At 40.4% G+C, this 21,386-nt stretch overlaps 1 protein-coding gene across 2 annotated transcripts in view; it reads right to left on the bottom strand.

The window, feature by feature from the left end:
- Positions 1–18,547, bottom strand: part of LOC122813006 — a 1,596,863-nt gene extending 1,578,316 nt beyond the window's left edge. For both annotated transcript variants that reach the window (XM_044085111.1, XM_044085119.1), the window contains exon 1: positions 18,121–18,547. In XM_044085111.1, coding sequence (XP_043941046.1) covers positions 18,121–18,282 — 162 coding nt within the window. In that variant the 5' untranslated portion in view covers positions 18,283–18,547. The remainder of the gene's footprint in view (positions 1–18,120) is intronic.
- Positions 18,548–21,386: the final 2,839 nt, after the last annotated feature.

The raw sequence follows: 21,386 nt of genomic DNA, 5'->3' as shown, positions 1-21,386 counted from the left end.
AGACTGAGAATCAGGACACTTGGAAGCAGCAATGAAAGTATCTAACAAGGCAGCCAACACAGGAGGAACTGCCCATTGTTTAGGAGTATCCACCTAAAGCAATTCATAACATCTTCTCTGAATATCAGACACTTGAGAAGAATCCCACTTAAAATAATTCCTGCATCCTAGCATTTGTGCTGCCAAAGGAAAATTCCTCGAAAGGAGACTCAGGGTTAACAGACTCCTCTGCATCAGAACCATAAGCCAAAGGGGAAGGCATCTGTGAAGAACAGGACAAAGACCCCTCACATGACAGGGAATCTTCATCTGAGGAATCTGGTTCCCTAAACCATTTACAAGGGGTAGAGGTCCAAGGATGAGTGGGTACTGAAACCCCTTGAGAAGGCTTTAGGGCCATTAAGGCAGATAACAAGCCTTGAGTAAACTCTTGCCATTCACTTTGGGGATCCATAGGACAACGTGAAACATGCTTCAGTTTTTATATTTTCTTAGAATGGACATCAGCACTAACAAATAACTGAGGTTCTGACCCTTGGCGAGATTCAAGACGAGAACCTGGAACTTCCTCCCTGACCAATATCTGTGGAATCACTCTAGGACCCTCCAAGATAATGAACCGCAGTTCACCCACGACATCTGGAGCAGATGCATGCAGAGTCTCAGAGGACGTGCGAAAAGACAGATCCATGCTGGCCTCTGGCGGAGTTGCAGCAGAGGAATGCAATGTAAACACCAAATGACCTGCTTCTAGAAGACCGTCCAGTGGACGTTGGACAGCGAAAGAATCTGTCTGAGACTTCTTGGCCTTCTTCTTACCAAGCGGAAGTATCTCCGAGTTAAAGTATTCCACCATGGTACCCTGGGCTAACTGCCTAAGCCACTGGTTTTCAAGATAAATGGCCAGGGAAGACAAATGGCTTCAGAGTATCTTAGGCACAAATCCCTTACAGATACTACAAGAGGTATGGCTGTAGAAAGGGCCCAAACAAAAAAAAGACACTGTTTGCGACTATCCTTATGGGAATCTGCCTCCCACACTGACATTTTCCCCTCTTGGATGACACGAACTCTAGGCAGTGATAAAAAATACAAGACCAAGAAAGTAAACTTTTAAAAAGAAAAAAGAAAAAATAACCTCAATGGGGCACTTATCTGGTGTTCTAAAAAGTCAGAACAGCAACAAAACATTCAAACCAACTGGCAACAATGGCATTCAAACCGGCGGCAAAAGAAGTTCTTGGTAGTTGCATCCATATGTCCCTTTTATAACCCTATGTTCTGTGCAAGGAGCACAAATGTAAAGGCATAAACAAGATCCTTTTCAAACTTTTCCATACTGGCTGAGCAATGAGCTGCCTGGGATGGGGCATCCCTTCTTTAAGAAATACTGCAACAGTGATATAGAAGAACATGTTATATTTACATACCAGTAGTTGCATGCCCCGGACAAAGGACATGACAAATACAGGTCGAAGAAGAGTAGGAGAGAAAGTCGTCATTAGGTAATATGGCCTGTCACAAAGCACACTGTGCTTGCTGCAGGACATGCGTTTTTAATTTTGGTATGAATTTTCTTAGCTAGGAATGTCTTTTAGAGGATGTAGGAGAGCAAAGTTTGGGGACCAGAACTGAGACTGCATGGTTAGTGCACTGTAACTTTTTTGGGGAGAGGGGAGGGGAGTAAAATTGCAGTAGTTTGGGAGTGACTTTGCAGGCTACGGGTGGTAGTTTTAGTTGAAAGCTTTGCTGCCTGTTGAGAGTATGATTCTGACAGGAATAATTTGAAGAGAAGTGGCCCAAGAAGGAGGTCAGCAATTTGTTTTACTGGTAACCATTCGACTTTACTAAAAAAGTGGCGGTAGTGTTCCTGAGATGGAGAGCGGGTGATCAAGCACCCAAATTTATTTGTGATCGCTTGTTTACTGATAAGTTCCTGCAGGAGGCTGCTAGTGTGATGGGTAGACCATACTTGAGCTGGGCAACAAGGCCATATTGAGATGGGAAACAATACTCTGTGCTCTGGCTATTTTTGAAAGGAAGGGAGAATTTATTCTAGCCCAGAATGCAAAGGAATTGCTTTTCTTTCTGGTTTTATCTATGTGGGAGTGAAGTTTGAGGGTCTCCTAGATGTTTGCCTATTGTACTTCCCTCATCACCTGCTACACTCCTGTGTACTTCTTAGCTGGTGAGTACAGCACTCCAGGCAAACACCAGGAGGAAACAGTACAGAATTCATATATCTTACATAGGCTTAGACTAAAGAATGGGGTCCATTCTGGTCACATTATAAAAAATTGAGAAAACAAACCAGTAGAAAAGAAGGGAAATGCAAAACATAATAAACACTTTGAATAAATTTGCCACAAATGTAATATTTTACATGGAAACATTTGCGTGGAAAACCTGTCAAACAAAAACTAGTATTTTGGAGGCAGGCAATACTAATTTCATACAAACTACTGAAAAAAGAAAAATATGTGTTCTTCCAAGTCTACCGCCACAAATGTAATATTTTACATGGAAACATTTGCATGGAAAACCTGTCAAACAAAAACTAGTATTTTGGAGGCAGGCAATACTAATTTCATACAAACTACTGAAAAAAGAAAAATATGTGTTCTTCCAAGTCTACCGAAGTGTTGTGGTTAACTCCTATGTAACTCTCTCCCTTATTCACATCCTGCTCAAACTACCTTCTGTGAAAGTATCCTTGAAGTCCCTGAACAACCACTATACCACTTCCATTTTACCATGTGGCCCAGGACCCACATCATCCTCTCTGTGGAACAATGGTTAAGACAGTCTTGAACTGCTTTCATTATGGCTGTTGTCAAGACACTTTCTTTCATATGTCATCACCACTCATTGATCCTTGGAACCTGGTGTGCATGGGTATCTAAATCATATTGGTATTTCCCTTGTAGAGTGTTCACATGTTTAGACGCTGCAGACTCTCCTTACGCAGTTGGGCCCTGTCCTCCCCTCTCCATTTTGGTCAAGTCAATCGGCCTAACCAGTACAGCTGTACTACTACATTTGAAACTAGAAATATAGTTGATTATACAAACCACTACATGCAACACAAACCAACTTTTGGCAATTAAAAAAAGGCTTAATAATTAACGGGCACAATGGTGCGTATAAATCATTGTAATTAGGACAGGTCATCATCATCAATCCCTCCCTTTTCCCCATATTCTACATGGAGTCGGGGTGTTGCATCAACTGTCACCATCTCTCTCTAGTCAACGCCCCTCTCCTACCTTCTTTAACACTCATGTCTGACTATCGCAGGTCTTCTCTCACACAGTCCACCCATCTCTTTGCTGGATGCCCCCGTTTTCTCCTTGCCTTCTTCCTGTCCTTCCCAAATCTTCTTCACAAGATTGTCTTCTGCTTTTCTTCACATGTGCTTGAAATACCGTAATCTGTTCCATTTGACCTTTTCTGCAGCTGGAGCTACTTTGGCTTCTGCTCTTATGTCCTCATTTCTTTGTCTGTCCCACAGTGTACATCCTACCACCTGTCTCAGGTACTTCATCTCAATCAACTCTAGCTTCCTCAACTGCTCTTTCTTTACTGCCCAGGTTTCTGTAACATACAGGACTCTATAGGTCACACCACTGTTTTGTACACTTTACTTTTCAACTTCTTTGGCATTCTTCTGTCACTCTGTGCCATTTGCCTGCAGCTCTTCTGATTCTAGCTTTGACCGCCTCATTAAGACTTTCCTTCCCTCAACCACCTTGCCTGCAGCTCTTCTGATTCTAGCTTTGACTGCCTCATTAAGACTTTCCTTCCCTCAACCACCCCTCCCAGATACATGAAGCTGTTATCCTGTTCCACTATTTCCTTGCTATCTCAATTCTCAGCTTCTTCTGAGTTCCCCCATTTACTGTCATTACAGCTGTCTTATTCATACCCAGTTTCATCCCACGTGCCTTCAGTTTTGCACTCCAATCTCCTATTTTGCTGAAGTTCTTCTTCAGAGTCTACCTGTATGGCCACATCATCTGCATACAGCAGCTTTGCTGATCTGTCCCCTCCAACCTGTTTGCTAATGCAGTCCATCACCAGTATGAGCAGCAGTGGGCTCAGAGCTGAACCCTGGTGCACACCCACTCCCACTGGGAACCCCTCCAAGATACCAAACACTGTTCATACTTGAGTCATTGTGTCCTTGTATATAGCCTGCACTAATTCTACAAATGCTTCTGGGAATTTGAGCCACAACAGAACTGCCCAAATCAGTTTTCTTGGAACCTTGTCATTTGCCCTCTCCAATATAGGAATGCACAGTTGGACTCTTTCTTCATTGTAAGGTTCTTCTCAATTATCTGTCTCGATGTAAACATTGAGTCAGTTGTGCTGCGTCCTGATGTGAATCCAAACTGCTCGTCATACCTCTCAACTGTACTGAATTCCTCGGTAAATATCGGTTTTGAGGGCAAAATATTGGGGTGCCACGAATTCCCGAGTGGCCCCTTTAATTTCTGAATTTCCTGGGGTTTTTTCCAAGTTTTTTTTTTTACTCTTGACATCATTGGCAGGACATGCACAATGACATCAGATTCTGCAGTCCAGTCTGCTGTTCAGGCAGTACACAGCACATTTTTCTTCCCCCGGCTTCTCCTCCAGGTAAAAATTGTAAACTTTAACTTATATGTGCTAGAATATATGTGTGCGAGGTCTGCAATTGTGTTACTTTTACTTAACGGATGCAGACATCAGTGTACTCTGTTACATTTGGCATTTGTGTGTGTGATTACATTTTAGAGAAATGGCAGAAGAAACTTGTGCAGGCATTACTTTTGAGAAACGGCAGGAGAAACTGTGGTTAACTTTTACTTAGCTGATTTTCATCACAGCTGCAGGCATTACTTAACTGGTGTGTGTGTGTGTGTGTGTGTGTGTGTGTGTGTGTGTGTGTGTGTGTGTGTGTGTGTGTGTGTGTGTGTGTTACATTTCTGCAGAATGTTTTGCTGGTTAAATCCTGGACCGATTTGTGGCAAACTCAATAACTTTATTCAGAGGTTGAATAGCTACAGTACCATTACTTTTGAGCTATGTATGAAGTCTGTGAAAATTAAGCAATTGTAAATAACTTGGATGAGTTGTGAGGAGGTTAGATAGGCCAGACTTGCTGTCAGTCCGTGTTGAACTGTAAGAAAACAAACAAAATTGCCAACTCTTTATTCTGGATTTTATATTATCAGGTTAATGTTTTCTTTGAAAGCATAACTCTGACCTTCTTTACTTAAGAGTTCTGGAGAAAGCAAAACATAATGGGGGGGGAGAATAAAGGCCTAAAATTAAGGACGACTTTTAAACAATACTTTCTTTCACTTAGAACTGCGGCGGTGGTGGTGCTGCGGTAGCGTTGTCGCCTCACAGTAAGACACTGTCCGGTTTGATTCTCAGCTAGAGCGTCTTCTGCGTGGGGACATGCGTGAATGGGTGTACCTTCGTTGAAGGTTGTGCGTCAGGGCTGGCAACTCGGCACGTAAAAAAAAAAAAAAAAAATCTACTGCCAATCATTAGCGGACCGGAGTTCCACTGTGGCGGCCCCTAACCGGGAAAAGCCGAAAGACACAACAACAACTTTCTTTCACTTAGAAAGTTAACAGAGGGACAGTTTTTGCATTCATGCATTTTTTTGAAAAAATAAGAAGTAAGAGACTTTAATGGCTGACATTACTCACCGACTGTAATCCTCGGTGATTTACCAGAAAACAAAAAGTTTACGAAGGACAGGGCAAATATTTGAGGCAAAATCTGGGAGGCCGGCGAGATCAGGGACAGTGGATAGGTATGTTTAAAAGCAAAAGCACACAACAGTGTAATCCTCATGAAACAGAGAGAAACACAGATGCTGTTATAGAAAAAGAAAGTGTACAGTTCTCCTAACCTATTCATTTAATGCTTTGGTAGCGTGTTTGTCAACAATAAGATAGAAAATAGGTTATGTCTTAAATGTCCCCTTGATAACGGTTATTATTTTCAAACTTAGGGCAATGAGCAAAATTGTTATTTTGCCCCAGTGTGCAGCAAATGAACTTAATTAGCAACAACATATCGAATTTTACGAACAAAGCAATATAAAAAACACACTGTTCAGTTCTATGAAATTATGGCAGCATTTAGTTTATAGAAACCCATATGAGGTTTTAGGGTCTATATCAGTTCACCGAAACAGCTGAAGTTCGAATACCATATGTTCGAACTTCTAACCACAAAGTACAAAAACATCGAAGTCTTAGAACAGTGATTTTTTTTCCCAGGGGAAAAAAAAATCTCTGTTCCAAGAAACACAAACACAACACAAGCACATCAAAAAAACAGCAATCCACACACAAACTCTTAAACTCCTACATCTAACCCTACACTAAACTGTACATACACTACTATCTATCCACTTACCTTAACCCAAACCCTAACCCTAAGGTCCGTCACTATTGCACACTCACCTGACCCGTGCCCTAACCCTAACTTACCTATCCCACCCTAACCCTAAAGTCTGTCACTATCGCACACCCACCTCACCCATGCCCTAACCCTAACTTACCTAACCCACATCCTAACCCTAACGTCCACACAATTGCACACTTACCAGAACCCGACCTGTAACTTCCCACCACAGTCCTGATAATCGCAAAGCCACAGAAATGGCCCACCGAATTCTCTCCCTGGGAAAGAATTTGGTGTTCCGCGGCTTTGTGATAATCAGTGTTCGAACTTCACAGTTCGAACATTTGGTGTTTGACGGACTGATACAGACCCAGGTTTTACACTTATCTGTAAGCCCCAAAATTGTCCCACTTTTTGTGGACGGCCTTTTGATGATATAGTTTATGCCAGTGTAAGCAATCACATTCTTTCCAGCTATCTTGAAAATTTACAGATGATAAAGCATGAATTAATAAGTCTACAGTTTACCATTCCTCGATACTCCACAACAGGAAATAGGCATTCTGAAAATTAAGAATGCATCTGATACTGGAATTTCTGCTTCTTTTAAACAGGGGATTGACTTGGTCTCGGATCATAGTGCAACCAATTTAATATGTATTTGAGAAACTGCTGTCCAAAAATTCACTTTGACAGAGGAGCAAAGCAAATTTGGAGTGGTACATCTTGCAATCCAAGTGGAGAAAACATAATATGTAGTTAGGATCTGAAAAACTTGGTCATAATATTGTGTACCTCATGGACCTTCATCTGCTACAGGAAACAATGTAAGAGCAGGATGTGTTTTACTGCTTCAAAAACAGTAAAACAACAACCACACATTATCAGACAGAAACAAAGGGTCTCTCAGACAATGGAAGGGCTTTAAACTTCAGGGAGGGGTGCAACAAAGTTATCTTTTTTCCCACGTGATGTCCTGCACGCTACAGTACATATTGAGTAATTTAAGCCGAATGTTGGGAATGCTCTGGACATGTAATGACAAATGTTAGTATCCGTATGTCTTTAGCTTACACATTATGTTGTAAATCCTGTGTGTGTGTGTAAGAGAGAGAGAGAGAGAGTTGTACTGCAGATTTTTAATGCTGTTTTTGTTTCCTGCTACTATTCCATGCTGGGCCGCACTGTCTATTATCTCCTAGTGCCACAGTTAAAATTTTGTTAAGCACCATCCTTACCTGGAATAGGTGCTTAAAAAGGTTGTGTTTCCCCCCAAAGTGAGACCTTAATCCTGGTCATACATGCGCTACACAGAAGCTAATGATAGGACTCACCATAATCATATTAATTCTGTGGTCCCTACATGGATGTGAAGGAAATCGGGTGGCATAGTGAAACGAAGGTCCACAGGTGAATCCTTGACAGCCCTGTCGAAAACATATAACAAGAAAGTTATGATTCCAGACACTTGATCATAACTTTTTGTACTGTGCATGGAACTTTATAAGCTGCCCGCTGTACTACCAGCTGGAGGCAACAAAAGTGCAGGAGTGGGAAGTTTTATACAGCTTTGAAATCCGTAAAACACTTAGGGCTAGGACACAGAATGGGGGAGGAAGCCAAGTGTCCCTCAGAGAAGCTTGATGGGCTTTACAAGCCCTTAGCCACTTTTCCCTCTGCCACATTGTTTGCTGCCTGTCATGTACAAGTGTCTAACAGCTTTTAACACCGCTTTAACTTTTCACTCCTGTTCAGTGTAGTAGTCGGTACTTGTTGCTAGTGGGAGACTACAGCTTTATAAGTGCTAAGAGAAGCTTAGCAAATGTATCCCCCCTCCCACTGGGTGCCTCATGGACTGTGGTATAAGCCAAGAAAATTAAACTGAATGTTGGTAATGGTTTGCTTTGGATGTGCAATATGACACTTCTGTATCTCTCTACTGTACTCAAGCACTGGAGGCAAATATGCCAAACTGAGAACAATTTTTAAAATAGTTGTGTCATCCAGGGCGGGTGTTTACAGTGCAAGAAGATTTATATTTGCATGAATATTCAAATGAATATGAGGTGTCTATTACTCCTATGGCATTACTTACTGATTAACATCTTCATACTTCAAACTGGAAAGATTAGACTGTATGAGTGTTAATGTCATATTTTTGCATGTACACAAAATGACTGCCAGGAAAACTGCTGTATGTGCACACCCTACCGGGTGTGCAGTAGCTAGGCCCACCTAGATCACGCCCACTGTACAACAGTCTGGTACCGTAATGTATTTCTTTTACGTTTTTGAAGTGGGCTGCACACCCCCTTCAATTTAAATATACCAACTCCAAGATCACATTACATTGAGGAAAAGGGTAAACACCCATGGCACACTCACATCTGCGTCGGTAGGTACGCACGTACAGCATCACTGAAAACTGGATACACTCAGTGGTATCCAAGAAAACTTGTTAGAAATGGGAGTTATGAATGACTTGCACTGGATGAGTATAGACTGCAATCACAACAAATACAAGAATGGCTTAACAGATACATTAGCAGTCACTGCACTACTCCCGACCCTTACAAGGTTACCAGGCACCTGGACTTATAAAGAGTGGAATAGAATTTCTTCTACAAGGGAGCATCTAAATTTGGGGCTTCTGACCCGCTTAATCCCTCCTATTTTTGGAGGAAAGGTGATGAATTGCATTTAATAAATCACAACAATAATAAGATTTATGTATTCCTTTAACTTCATAAAAATGTGTATTAATTCATATTCTCCTATTTTGTCAGGGTCTCAACTTAACAGTACTTATATTTTAAGTATCTCTGATTGTGATTACCCCTAAATAGTTTTAGATGTGTCCCTGACTTTTGTTGAGATTTTTCCTGATTTGTTGAGAGCTATGGCAAAAACAGTGAGGTAGCATAATGGTTTATATCAGAAGACAGAGTTTTGGGAAACTTGAACTTCTTATGGTCCAGACCACATGTTCAACTTTCACAAAAACAAAACAACAAAAATCTAGGTTTTAGCAAGGGGGGGGGGGCAAGCCCCTGCACCTCATATATACACAAACTCAGGGATTGCACTACTTTGAGGAAAAGGGTAAATTCCCCAATACCCACTGTACCCCTACCTCCACGCAAATGTTTTGAGTTTTTGGAAAAAAGAACATATGATCTCGACCATATTAAGTTCGGGCTTCCAAAAACTCAGTTATCTAACATAATCCCTGGTTAAATGACTACATTAGGTCACACAGAGTAGGTAAATAAAGGTGGAAGGATTCAAACCCCATCCATACCTCTCAACCGTACTGAATTTCATGGTAAATACCAGTTTTGAGGGAAAATATTGGGGTGCCATGAATTCCCAAGTGGCCCATTTAATTTCCAAATTTCCCAGGTTTTTTTTATGTTTTTTTTTCTCCTGATGTCATTGGTAGGGTGTACACAATGATGTCAGCTTCTGCAGACCGGTCTGCTGTTCAGGCAGTGCATAGCACATCTTTCTTCCCCCAGCTCCTCCTCCAGGTAAAAATCATAAACCTGATTACATTTTAGAGAAACAGCAGGAGAATCTTGTGCGGGCATTACTTTTGAGAAACGGCAGGAGAAACTGTGCAAGCAATCCTTTACTGGGTGTGTGTAAATGCCCCATTTAGGTACAACTGCTGGTTAGAGTTACTTAAACTCAAACCCTGTACCTTAGGTACAAGGATTAAGAGCCTGAATTCTCCACCCATACCACCACTTGTGATTCAAGGAGTTAACCATGGTTCTCAACTGTCCAAAATTTTACAGAATGTCTAGAATGTTTGGCTCATACTTTTGGTTTGTTCCTCTTAAAAGTTGTGAATTTCTGGCAAATCAGTCAGAAGTGAATTCATTAAATAATGATAGCAGTTTAGGTTTCAGTCTTCCTATCTTTCAGGAAATGCATGGTAACACAAAACATTTTATTCTAGCAACTTTTTAAAGATTATACACGTAATGTTTAAAATGTATCCCTGGTTTTGGGTCTTTGCCCCCCCCCAATAAATTTTGGCCTTTTCCAGATTTCTTGTGCTGCATAGTTCTTTAGGGGGTGAGAAGTTTAGTGCTGCTTATGCCAAATCTGGTTCTGCTGTTAGTAGCACAACAGGTAGAAAGCTTGTTTTTGCTGCAGAAGGCTGTGGGTTCTACTCTCACAGTATGTCTATGGATTGCTGATACTGTACTTTATTGCACTTTTAAAGGGGTGGATGCTGCAGTCCTGAGAATGTCATCTTTGGTGGAGATACCTAATAACTATGAACATATTGTCAGTTTGCCATCTATTCCCTATTGCAATATTACTAGCTTATTTTTTTAATGGTAACATGGGCACTTTATTCCTCAAGGGCAACAGGCACTTTATTTGTAGATGAAAAAATGAAATATTAAGTTGTTTGCTAGCAGCAACCTCTTCATTAGTTACAGATCTTACAGAACTCTTTAATGTGGAATTATTTAGATGAATTTAATTCTGCAAAGACTGTGTATATTTACTGATACTGGTGGATTGTAGAAGTTTGAGTAGACTTTTATGATGGAAATGTTCTGAATTGGGCACTTTTGTCATTACTGGTTCATGCATTTTGTTTCATTGCTTACTAGAAAAATGTTCAAAACTATAAATTTAAAATGCTCTCTAAGAAGTGTGCCGTATTATACAAGGAATGAAATTTAATACAATCAGAAAGGTGTATCAAAGAACACATATACAGAATATTTCATGTGCAAGGGGCCTACGACTTGAAAACAACCCAAAGGTAATCTTTATCCACCACTAGCCAGATGCATTTTCTTTGAATGTGGGTTTCAATGCTGTTTCAATAAATGTGAGTTTCAAGCACAGAGAAGTTTTAATGCTAAATCTATTTTCATTGTGTGACTGTATTACTTTGTTTAGCAGATGTCTATTAGTGTTTGTGTTATAAAATGTAAAATAAAAGTTTTAAATGAAATCCAAATAATTATCATAGAAGTAAAGCAGTACATACATTACAGTGTTTATGATAAATGGGGTGAAACAGCCAAAAAATGGGACATTGGAATGGCTGCAGGGGGGACGGCTGTGTATAGGGACCTTATTCGACCATCATTTTGTGAGGGGGTGGGGGCGGCACAAACCCAAGCTATGCCACTGATCAGTAGGCCATGGAGAATGACTTTTGGAGGTCCTAGCAAACTATAATATTCTTTTGCTAAAATTAGAATATTGCCTACCATTAAATGCCCTACTTTTACCACAAAACCCACATACTGCAAGTCACCAAAAACAAAATCCTAATGGTCATCAGCATCTCCCTTCCCAGTGAACACCATTGCTACACATTTAAATAAAAATCGTTACCATTTACTACAGGGTCTGGGACCATATTTTGGTTGCCTGTTCTTCAGTTTGCGTTTGAAAGTTGGTATCTCACAATTCCATTGGAGTGGATGGGATTACATAATTATGTATGCAAATTGTATGTTAATCAGTGATCAAATTTGTACCTAGTTTTCATGGGCCTTTGTTCAGATTGTTGATATTTCCAGGCTCATAATTCCATTGGAGTGGATGGGATTACATCATTATGTATGCAAATTGTATGTTAATCAGCGATCAAATTTGTACCTAGTTTTCATGGGCCTTTGTTCAGATTGTTGATATTTCCAGGTTGAGAGGTATGTTGCTCATATCCCTTCCTACTTTCTACTTCTCTGTGTATTCATTTATCAGTCACCCTCTCCAGAACTTTCATGCAATGTGACAGGGGTTGAAACCTCTGTATTGCCTACAGTTGTGAACATCCCCTTTGTTCTTGAGCACTGGCACTAGTATGCTTATTCTCCAGTCATCTGGGATATGCCACTCTGCTAACAGTACTCACAGCCGCCATTTCTCCCCTATCTCACCCAGCATCTTTACCATATCTGCTGTGACCTCATCTGAGCCTACTGCTTTCCCTGACTTCATTATGCCTTTGATGTCCTGTAGACTTAATGAGCAGATTGATTCTGGCAACACTTATGAAGGGTGTCTGGCTACCTTTACCTTTCTGTCTTTGCCCTTCAACCTAATATAGCTTCTCTGTACCATCTAAGGACTGACTTTCCTGTAGCTGGTACAGTGTCTCTGATACTCTGTTCTTTGCTACTACAACTCCTTTCTTAGGCTCTTTGTTAGCCTACCAGTATTGATTCCTAGCCTGATCTGGCTTTTCTGTCTCCTACTTTGTCCTGTACTCCTTTCTTCTGATGACTTCCTGGATTTCTGCATTCTACCACCAGCTTTCCTAATGTACCTTATTTCCTAACTTAGCTCAAACACATATCTGTTCTGAAGTCCTCACACATACTGTTTTGAGGTGCTGCCATTCCTCTTCAGCTCCACCCATTTCCTCTTCTTCTTGAGGTGCTAAACCCCTGAGTTATTCCTTGAACTGTTACACTTTCTCTCCAGTCAATTTCCAGGTCTTCAGCCTGGTCTCTGTTAACCTTAGAGCTTTCTCGGACCATGCAAGCAGCTGATGGTGGTAATCAATGATTTATGCTGTGGGCCAGTTTTGCAATCACTGACTCTATCTCAGTGCCCTCTCCTTACCTGGAGGAAGTCTACCCAAGTTGCATGTTGGTTACTACTGTATGTGCTCTTGTGATTGTTTTGCCTTCTGAGACGTGTTGGCTACTATCAAGCCATTTGCCAGACAGAAGTCTTTATTTCTTTCTTTATTCCTATTGCTCCACCCATGTGGACTCAGTCAATACTCATATCCTGTTCTCTCTATCCCGATATCTGCATTCAGGTCACCCATTATCAACACCAATTCCTGTTGCCCTGCTTTACACTGAAGACATTTACAAGCTTTATCTGCCATCTAAATGCACTCTTTTCCTCACTATACCAACCCTGCTGTGGGGCACCGGCTGAGATTAATGCCTGATCATTAGGCTGGAGTCAGATTCCCATGACTTTGCTACTAATTCTGATGACATCCCTCACTGCCTTCTGAAGCCACTCCCTCACCACAATTCCCAAACCATGTCTGGCCTTTCCTTCTCCTGAGTAGTAGACTCTGGATCCGAAGAAAAGTGGCTTTGCTGCACAACTTTCAGAAGATGTCCAGCCTCCTTCTTACTATCATGTCATCCACTTGCAAGCTGCATCTTGTCAGGTGACCTACATTCAGTGTAGCAATTCTTAGTTCACGTCTGATTGGTTTTACATTCAGCTTTCGCTCAAAAGAGCTATCCCAGCTAACTGAAGCTAGGCAAGTGGACGCAAGCCGACCTAGAGCTGACCCAGAGCTGCTGGCTTTATGGCAGGCAAACAGTGGCCAATAAGGGCACATACACCTCCCCACTGTTAGAATAGGTCCCCGGGTCCCAAATGTAGGTGCAGTAGGCCAGATCCTCCAAATATCTATGCCCTTTTGGCGACATTAGTAACACAACTATACAGGAACTATACAACTCCAGTACTGTAATAACTATGTGGGCTAAGCAAAACAGTTACTTCGACAATAACAAACTTTTCCTTGGTTCTCATTTGTACATTAAGGGTTAGCCAAGTCAAAATTAAGGTTCAGGTCTGCCACTGTACTAAATGGATGAGCACAGTAACATGCTTACTTGAACATAATTGGCTTAGCTTGACTTTGTCTCAAAACAACACACAGTGGGAAAGGCAAACCAAACAAAAAATCTTCTCTCAGCTCTGTCTTGTTCATCTCTGCACTACAGCTGCACATTTGTATGACATTGCTCTATTTTTTACTTATATATGTGTGTGTGTGTGTGTGTGTGTGTGTGTGTGTGTGTGTGTGTGTGTATGTGTGTGTGTGTGTGTGTACTGTAATACTGCTTACCATTTTTTCATGGCACTACATAGGTTATTAAGCAATACCTTTGATATACCAAATCAAAACTGAACCAATGTGGCATGTTTATTAACATAACCACTTTCACAGACTGAAACTACCAGTTTAGAGAAGAACATCAAGGCTACGAGCTGCTGCTAATGAGCTTCATCCTGTAGTTCCTACACTGACTGATTCTCTTAATCTCCTTTAGAACAGCTCTGTTGGTGTATGTACGTGCATAACTTACACACAAACACATGCGTTTACATTAATATGTGTCGGTATGCATGTACACATGCATACACTTATGTGTACAGCTGTTAACATGTTGCTTCTTCTACTCCAAGGATCGATCCCCTCAACTTCCATTTGTTTACTGCTTGACTCTGAACAAGTCACTTAATCGGGCATTCTGGTCAACAGAAGCATAAAGTAAGATAAAATGCATGTGCATCATTTATATATAATGCACATAACAGTGATGAAACCAGTACTACTGTATGTTACAGAAACCTGAGCAGTAAAGGCAGAGCAGTTGTGGAAGCTAGACATGACAGAGATGATAGCACCTGAGTCAGGTGGTAGGATGCACACTGTGGGACAGATGAAGAAATGAGGACATAAGAGCAGAAGCCAAAGTACCTCCAATTGCAGAAAATGTCGAACAGAACAAATTATGGTGGTTCAGGCACATCTGCAGAAAAGCACAAGACAATCTGGTGAAGAAGTCTTGGGATAGACATGAAGAAGGCAGGAGAAAATAAGGGCATCCAGCAAAGAGGTGAATGAATTTTATGAGAGAAGACCATCTAGAGTCAGGCATGACAGATGAAGAAGGTAGGAGAGTTAGTGTTACTCAGGCTCAGACAAGAGCCTGAATTCTCTACCCATACCACCACTTGTGATTCAGGGAGTTGAGTCCATAGCACTCAACTGTCCAGATTTTCACAGAATAGTTGGCTCATACTTTTGGTCTGTTCCTCTTAAAATTTGTGGTTTTCTGGCAAATCAGTGATAAAGGAATTCACTAAATAATGATAACCCTTTAAGTTTCAGTCTTCCTATTTTTCAGGAAACATATGGCAACACAAAACACTTTATTTTAGCAACTTTCTAAGATTATACAAGCAATATTTGAAATGTGTCCCTGATTTTGAGCCTTTGCCCCCCCCACCCCCACCCCAAATAAATTTTGGCTTTTTCCAGATTTCTTGTGCTGCAAAGTTGAGAGTTAGTTGAGTGTCAAGTGGATTTTACAAGGAGCCAAGAGCTTCAGGGGAAGAGAAGTTTAGTGATACTTATGCTAAGTCATTTGCATTGTTAGTAGCACAACAGGTAGTATACTTGCTTTTGATGCAGAAGGCTGTGGGTTCTACTCCCACAGTATGCAGATGGATCGCTGATACTGTGATGTGTTGTACTTTAAAGGAAGTGGATGCTGCAGTCCTATGAATGTCCTCCTTTGGGGGAGTTACCTAGTAACTATGTTTCTATTATCAGTTTGCCACCCATTTCCCATTGCACAATTACTAACATCATTTTTTAATATAGCATAAGCAATTTATTCTTCAAGGGCAACAGGCACTTTATTTGTAGATGAAACAATGAAATATAAAGTTGTTTACTAGCAGCAACCTCGTCATTAGTTACAGATCCCTTTAATGTGGAATTATTTAGATGACTATTTCTGCAGAGATTTTGGATATTTATTGACATCGGTGGATTGGAATGACAGATGTTTGAGTAGCCTTTTATGGTTGAAATTTTCTGAAATGGGTAGTTTTGTCATTGCTGGTTCATACATTTTTGTTTCATTGCTTACTAGAAGACTGTTCCAAACTACAAATTTAGAACACATTCTAACAAGTGGTGTTGTATTATATAAGGAATATAATTTAATACAATCCGGAAGGTGAATCAAAGAACGCATACATGTATGCTTGCTCACAGGATGCAGGAGATCAAAATAGGGGAAGAGACCAGTCACCAATGGAGTCCCCCAGAGTTCGGTGCTGAGACTTTTTCTGTTTGGTATATACATCTCAAAAGTAGAAGGAAATACCAAAGGGCTTTGGCCAACTATGCCTGAGATGACTGCAAGCTATGAGCAGTTATTGAATCCCCAAATAACTTAACCATCATACAGAAAGGTTTGTCCCAAACAATAACTGGTGCCAGAATCATGAATTGAAACTAAACTCCAAGAAATACATTATCATATCCTTTGGGAAGTCATCTACTCCAGGGAACTGCCAAATTGACAATGCCCCCTGAGAAATGACCCAGTTGTTTGGCATTTGGAAACTTGTGTGTACGGTGACCTAACATTTGACCAGCATGTGCTCAGAGTCATAAGAAAGTCTTTCTATATTGCACAGCTTCTAAACAAATTGATTGTGACTAGATCTAGAGATGTTATTGTCCCCATTTACAAAGCCCTCATTAGGTCAATCATTATGTATAATGCCCACTTTGGCATGTATCTGTCCAGACCATTGCAATAATTGGAATACCCACAGAGATACCTCACTAAAAGGATGCAAGTCCTAAACAATAGGTCTTGCATGGACCACCTCAAAATGTATTATTATACACAGTATCCTACAGAGTCCCTAGAGGTGACATGTCTGGCACACAAGGTATCCTCAGACCTAATACAGATGGACCTACTGAACATCAACAAGTCAAATGGCATCAGAAATACTCAGTCCAGGTATCTAAACTAAATGTTGTGGAGAGATGGATATCTATCATAGAGGCTACCACTTTTCCAGAACAGACTACCCATTTAAGTAAAATAAAGCTCATCCCTGTCCATATTCAGATGCAACTTGAATCTAAGGATGGGAAATAGAAAATGTACTCCAGGACTGCCCCTCATGTCACTAATGGATAGAGGCTGTTCCTAAATGCTGCATCCCTTACATGGGTCCCCTTGAATTATCTATAGTATGATCACATTTATTCTCACTATGGCTAATATACAATTATCAGCCATGGGATAGGCAAGACCAATCAGGAAATGTTAATTCAAGCACCAAAAGGGAAATTGGCTAAGCTTAAAATCTCCTCCAAGTGAACCTATGTTGTGGTAATAAATAGTTTAAAAAAATTGCCCTTTTTAGATCACTAAGTGCCCCCCCCCCCCCCCAAAGTCTTCAACAGCTTCCGCCGCCTCTGGGGAAAACAGTATGTGCTTAAGGACTGCATGACATTCAGTATAACAGCACTGACTAAAGTTATTATGTAACATATCTTTATCATATGAGTGATCATAATGTGAACGTGTGTGTCTGAATGCAAAACACACTATTGCTATCAATTCTCATGGAACTGCACTCTGCACACGGAGTTAATTATTCTTGTCCTAGTCCACTGTGTACCAAAACTATGCAAATGAAAAAAAAAACACCCAGTTGGCTACTTTTGATATATGAACTATACGGTTTATATCAGCACAGTTTCTGACTACATTCTACAAATTTTATCAACCTATATTAATTAAAAGGTTGCATGTACAAGAAAACCAAAATAATATACAGGGGGCTACCTAGTAATACCCAGGAGCTTTAAAAATCAGAACATAAAACTAGGAATTTATCCCGAGGGTTGAATGTTAAATCAAAATGTACTGTGCAAAGCTAAAAGTTCCCAACTTTATGACAAGGGAAGGACTGTGGCCACACTGGGCTGCAAAACAATGGCACAACAATGTCAACTGATTTCTAACAAAACACCATTAAAAATTTGTAAAGACTAATAACAAGAGAGTAATTAATTGAACTCAACAGACTGTGGTTTAATAGTGTTGTCGTGTACTACTATGACATTTTATCACTTACCTTCAGCTGAAAGGACGGAATTTCGCTTAAACTTTGGTTTTTCAGCTTTCTGGTGAGGGTTTTCAGCATTGTATTATAATCCAACCAGCGAAAATAATAATAAAAAAACTTAAATCGATAGCTTTTGTAAGGACTTATGCTGACTGATATATCCTGGATCATTCAAAAAGCAGGCTCAAAATACAGACTTGTTGCTAGTGCAAGGAGCTGGTAAAACAACTCCTGTTCTTAACTCTAGATGAACCTGCATCAGAATAACTGGCTGAAGGGAAAGGCAGGACAGGATATCAAGCACTGTGCTTTTCGTCTGGCAATTTAATGTTAGCTATACATCCGAGACTCTTTAAAGAAGACAGCCTCTAGCTCCTTCGGATGATAAAACCTACTAGTGTGCCATATGCTCAACGTGTGCCTGACCCCCTAAGACTCAGACTGCCAACCTTTCAGACAAGCACACCTCCTCCTCCCACTCTCTCTCCAGCTGTGTGAAACGTACCACCGAACAGCCCTCTCATTGGTTGGCTCAGTCCATTGTATTGATTTTAGAGTTAGGGTGGGCGGGACTTAGTATAAAAGTGACAGCTACCATTTACAGGTTGTCATGTCAAAAGGTGATCTGCGGTATTTGAAACATAAACATTAAAAACTGTAACCGGCTTTGACAACAGAATTGGATTGTTTATGCTGCGTTAACCAGCTACAGTACAACGATGGCGCATACGGATTTAAACTGTGAAAACGAAAATACCAAGGTTCAGAGTAAAGGTCTAGGAAAATTCCTGTCTAAACTTACAGGAGGTAGCTCAGCGTGAGTACTCCTCCGGTAGTGGACGGAGTGTCTGTCATATGACATAGTTAACTGTTAGCATTACTAGTTCATTATGTTTCACAGGAGTGGAGGCGGGGGTCAGAAAAGTGGTCACACAACAAAACGGGAGTTGTGCTTACATGCATTGCCACATCATGTCTTTTTGGCATCGACTTTTCTTTCGAGGTTAAGATATCTTACGTGTGTGTAAATATATATATATATATGCACACACGTACATCTCTCATCTTCTTTGCTAAGTAATTCTGAACAAAGTAAGGCACAAACGCAGTGATTATTTTTAAATGCTACTCTCATAAAAAGATTTTACATTAAGATGCGTATTTTGAACAGAAGTATGAAACTGTAAAGTATGACATTGTCAACGGACTCTTATACTCAGAATTTGGCAGAAAAATCGAGAATTTTACAACAAAAAGATCAGAATTATGAGGGGAAATCAGGGACATTTGAGCGATATGAACATGCATCTGTGGCTTTTGCTGCACAGTTAATGTATATGTATGCGTTTATAATATATAATAATACGCTGTGACATTGCTTACCATTTATATTTTTAATGTGTTGTATCTTTATATCCTTTAAGGCTGCAGGCTAACTATGTCAGAATGTTTCTGCTGAGTTTATACTATCAACAAGACCTACTTTACGTTACTTACAGCAACTACAAGGGGCAGCGTAAGAGCATAAACAAGAACTCGCGCAGATGTAGTCGTTCCTGACTGGTGTGTACATTTGTATGTAGTTCGGGTAATTGTAAACGTCACGAGACTTCTCTCTCATGTGTGTGTAGCTTTGGTATATTGGCATGGGATGGCATATGTGAGCGAGCATGGCTCTCAGCGAACCAGAAACAAATCTCAACAAAGTCAGGTAGAAATCCAGTAATAATCAGGGTCACTTTTAAAATACTAGTACTGTGTTAACGTGAGGCATCGTAAGTGAAACTCACCACTTTTTCTCCAAAAGTTATCACTTTTTATGAGGGATTAAGAGGGACAAAGCTAAAATTTGAGTCACAAATCGGGACAGCGGAGAAGTATGCGAGAAAGCATTACATACCAGTAAATTTGCCGTTTACTGCTCTATCTACTAACCATGCGTAGTACTAAGCACCGCCCTTACAGTGAGTTTGACTGCTGTCTGTTACGCCTACTTGGTGTTGCACACCCCCAGCACAGGGTGTTGCCATTAGCTGTTTATCAGAAAGAAAACTGCGTGGAAATTATGTGTACTAAAATATGTTACAAACTCACTACAGAGGTGCCGCTTTTTTATATGTGCAAAGTGGGACATTTATTTTTTTGGGGAAGTGTGTAATAATGTACGGCATGAAAACCCGTAACTCCAAACAGTGCAAATAACTGGACTTCACTTTATTGCCACTTTTGTAAAATTTTGACTTATTTATGATATTTCAACTGACATTAAGGTGTTTCATATGCAAAATTATTGTTTTATTCAATTATTAGAGGAAACCTGGGAAATAATTTTGTTCCAAAATCTCAGGATGTTTGCCGTGTCTCATGTTCTTCCCCAGGAGACAACTACCCAAATAGATACTGTTCTGCTTAAAGAGGGACAGGTGGTAACTGCATTACTGGATACTGCTATCCCCAACTGTGTAATGTGCTAGGTGTCCTGCCTGTACCACCTATACTGTTTCATTTTCCACTGACAATTTGGGCTACTTTTTCCACATACCCAAACGCTTCACTGACCCTCTTCCAGCTAACAGCAAACCTATCTGTATTTAGCAAACTGCACTTGTGTCTCTCTGTGGATCCTTCTAATTATTTTCTGGATTCAGATGAAGCGAGGGTTTGAACTTACTACCACTGATTTTCAGCTACCTAAACTCTCCTTCTATTTCAGTGTAGCTAAGATTAACTTGCCATACCTCTCAAATATCCCTAATTTTTGGACAATATTAATCTGGGTTCAAATTTTTTCTCTATTCCACAGATTGAATTTTTTTCGAGAAATAATGGTGCTGACAAGAAAATTCTGATGCACACTTTAATTTCAGAAGGCACATGATAATTTAAATCCTTTTTTCTATCAACTAACCAAGAAAGTTAATAGTACTTTAAAAAGTCTCCCTCATTTGGGACCATTTTTCCATAGTTATTTTTTGTTTTGCCCCTGATTCTAGAGGTAAAACACTGAGAGACAACAATTCTGGAAAGAACAATTTATGCACAAATTCTAGATTACATTATTAAATAAGCAAGCGGGCAATAATGTGAATGCTATACAGGGTGGGTGTTACAGGGAAATAACTGACTACCCAGGAGTGTTGTGAAACCGAACACCACAGGCAGATGGCCACTCTACCACTGCAAGGTCCTTTCTTCTTTGTAACACCTTTTGTGGAGGGCATTATTGCACTGAGACAATGGCCTGTCTGTGAAGATTGGAGGAAGATGGGCAAAGG

The sequence above is a fragment of the Protopterus annectens genome, chromosome 1.part1, assembly GCF_019279795.1.
Source record: "Protopterus annectens isolate FY-2018-M chromosome 1.part1, PAN1.0, whole genome shotgun sequence".
NCBI classification, from domain to species: domain Eukaryota; kingdom Metazoa; phylum Chordata; order Ceratodontiformes; family Protopteridae; genus Protopterus; species Protopterus annectens.
The sequence above is the reverse complement of the archived record's forward strand: the minus strand, read 5'-3'. Positions and strand labels throughout refer to the sequence as shown.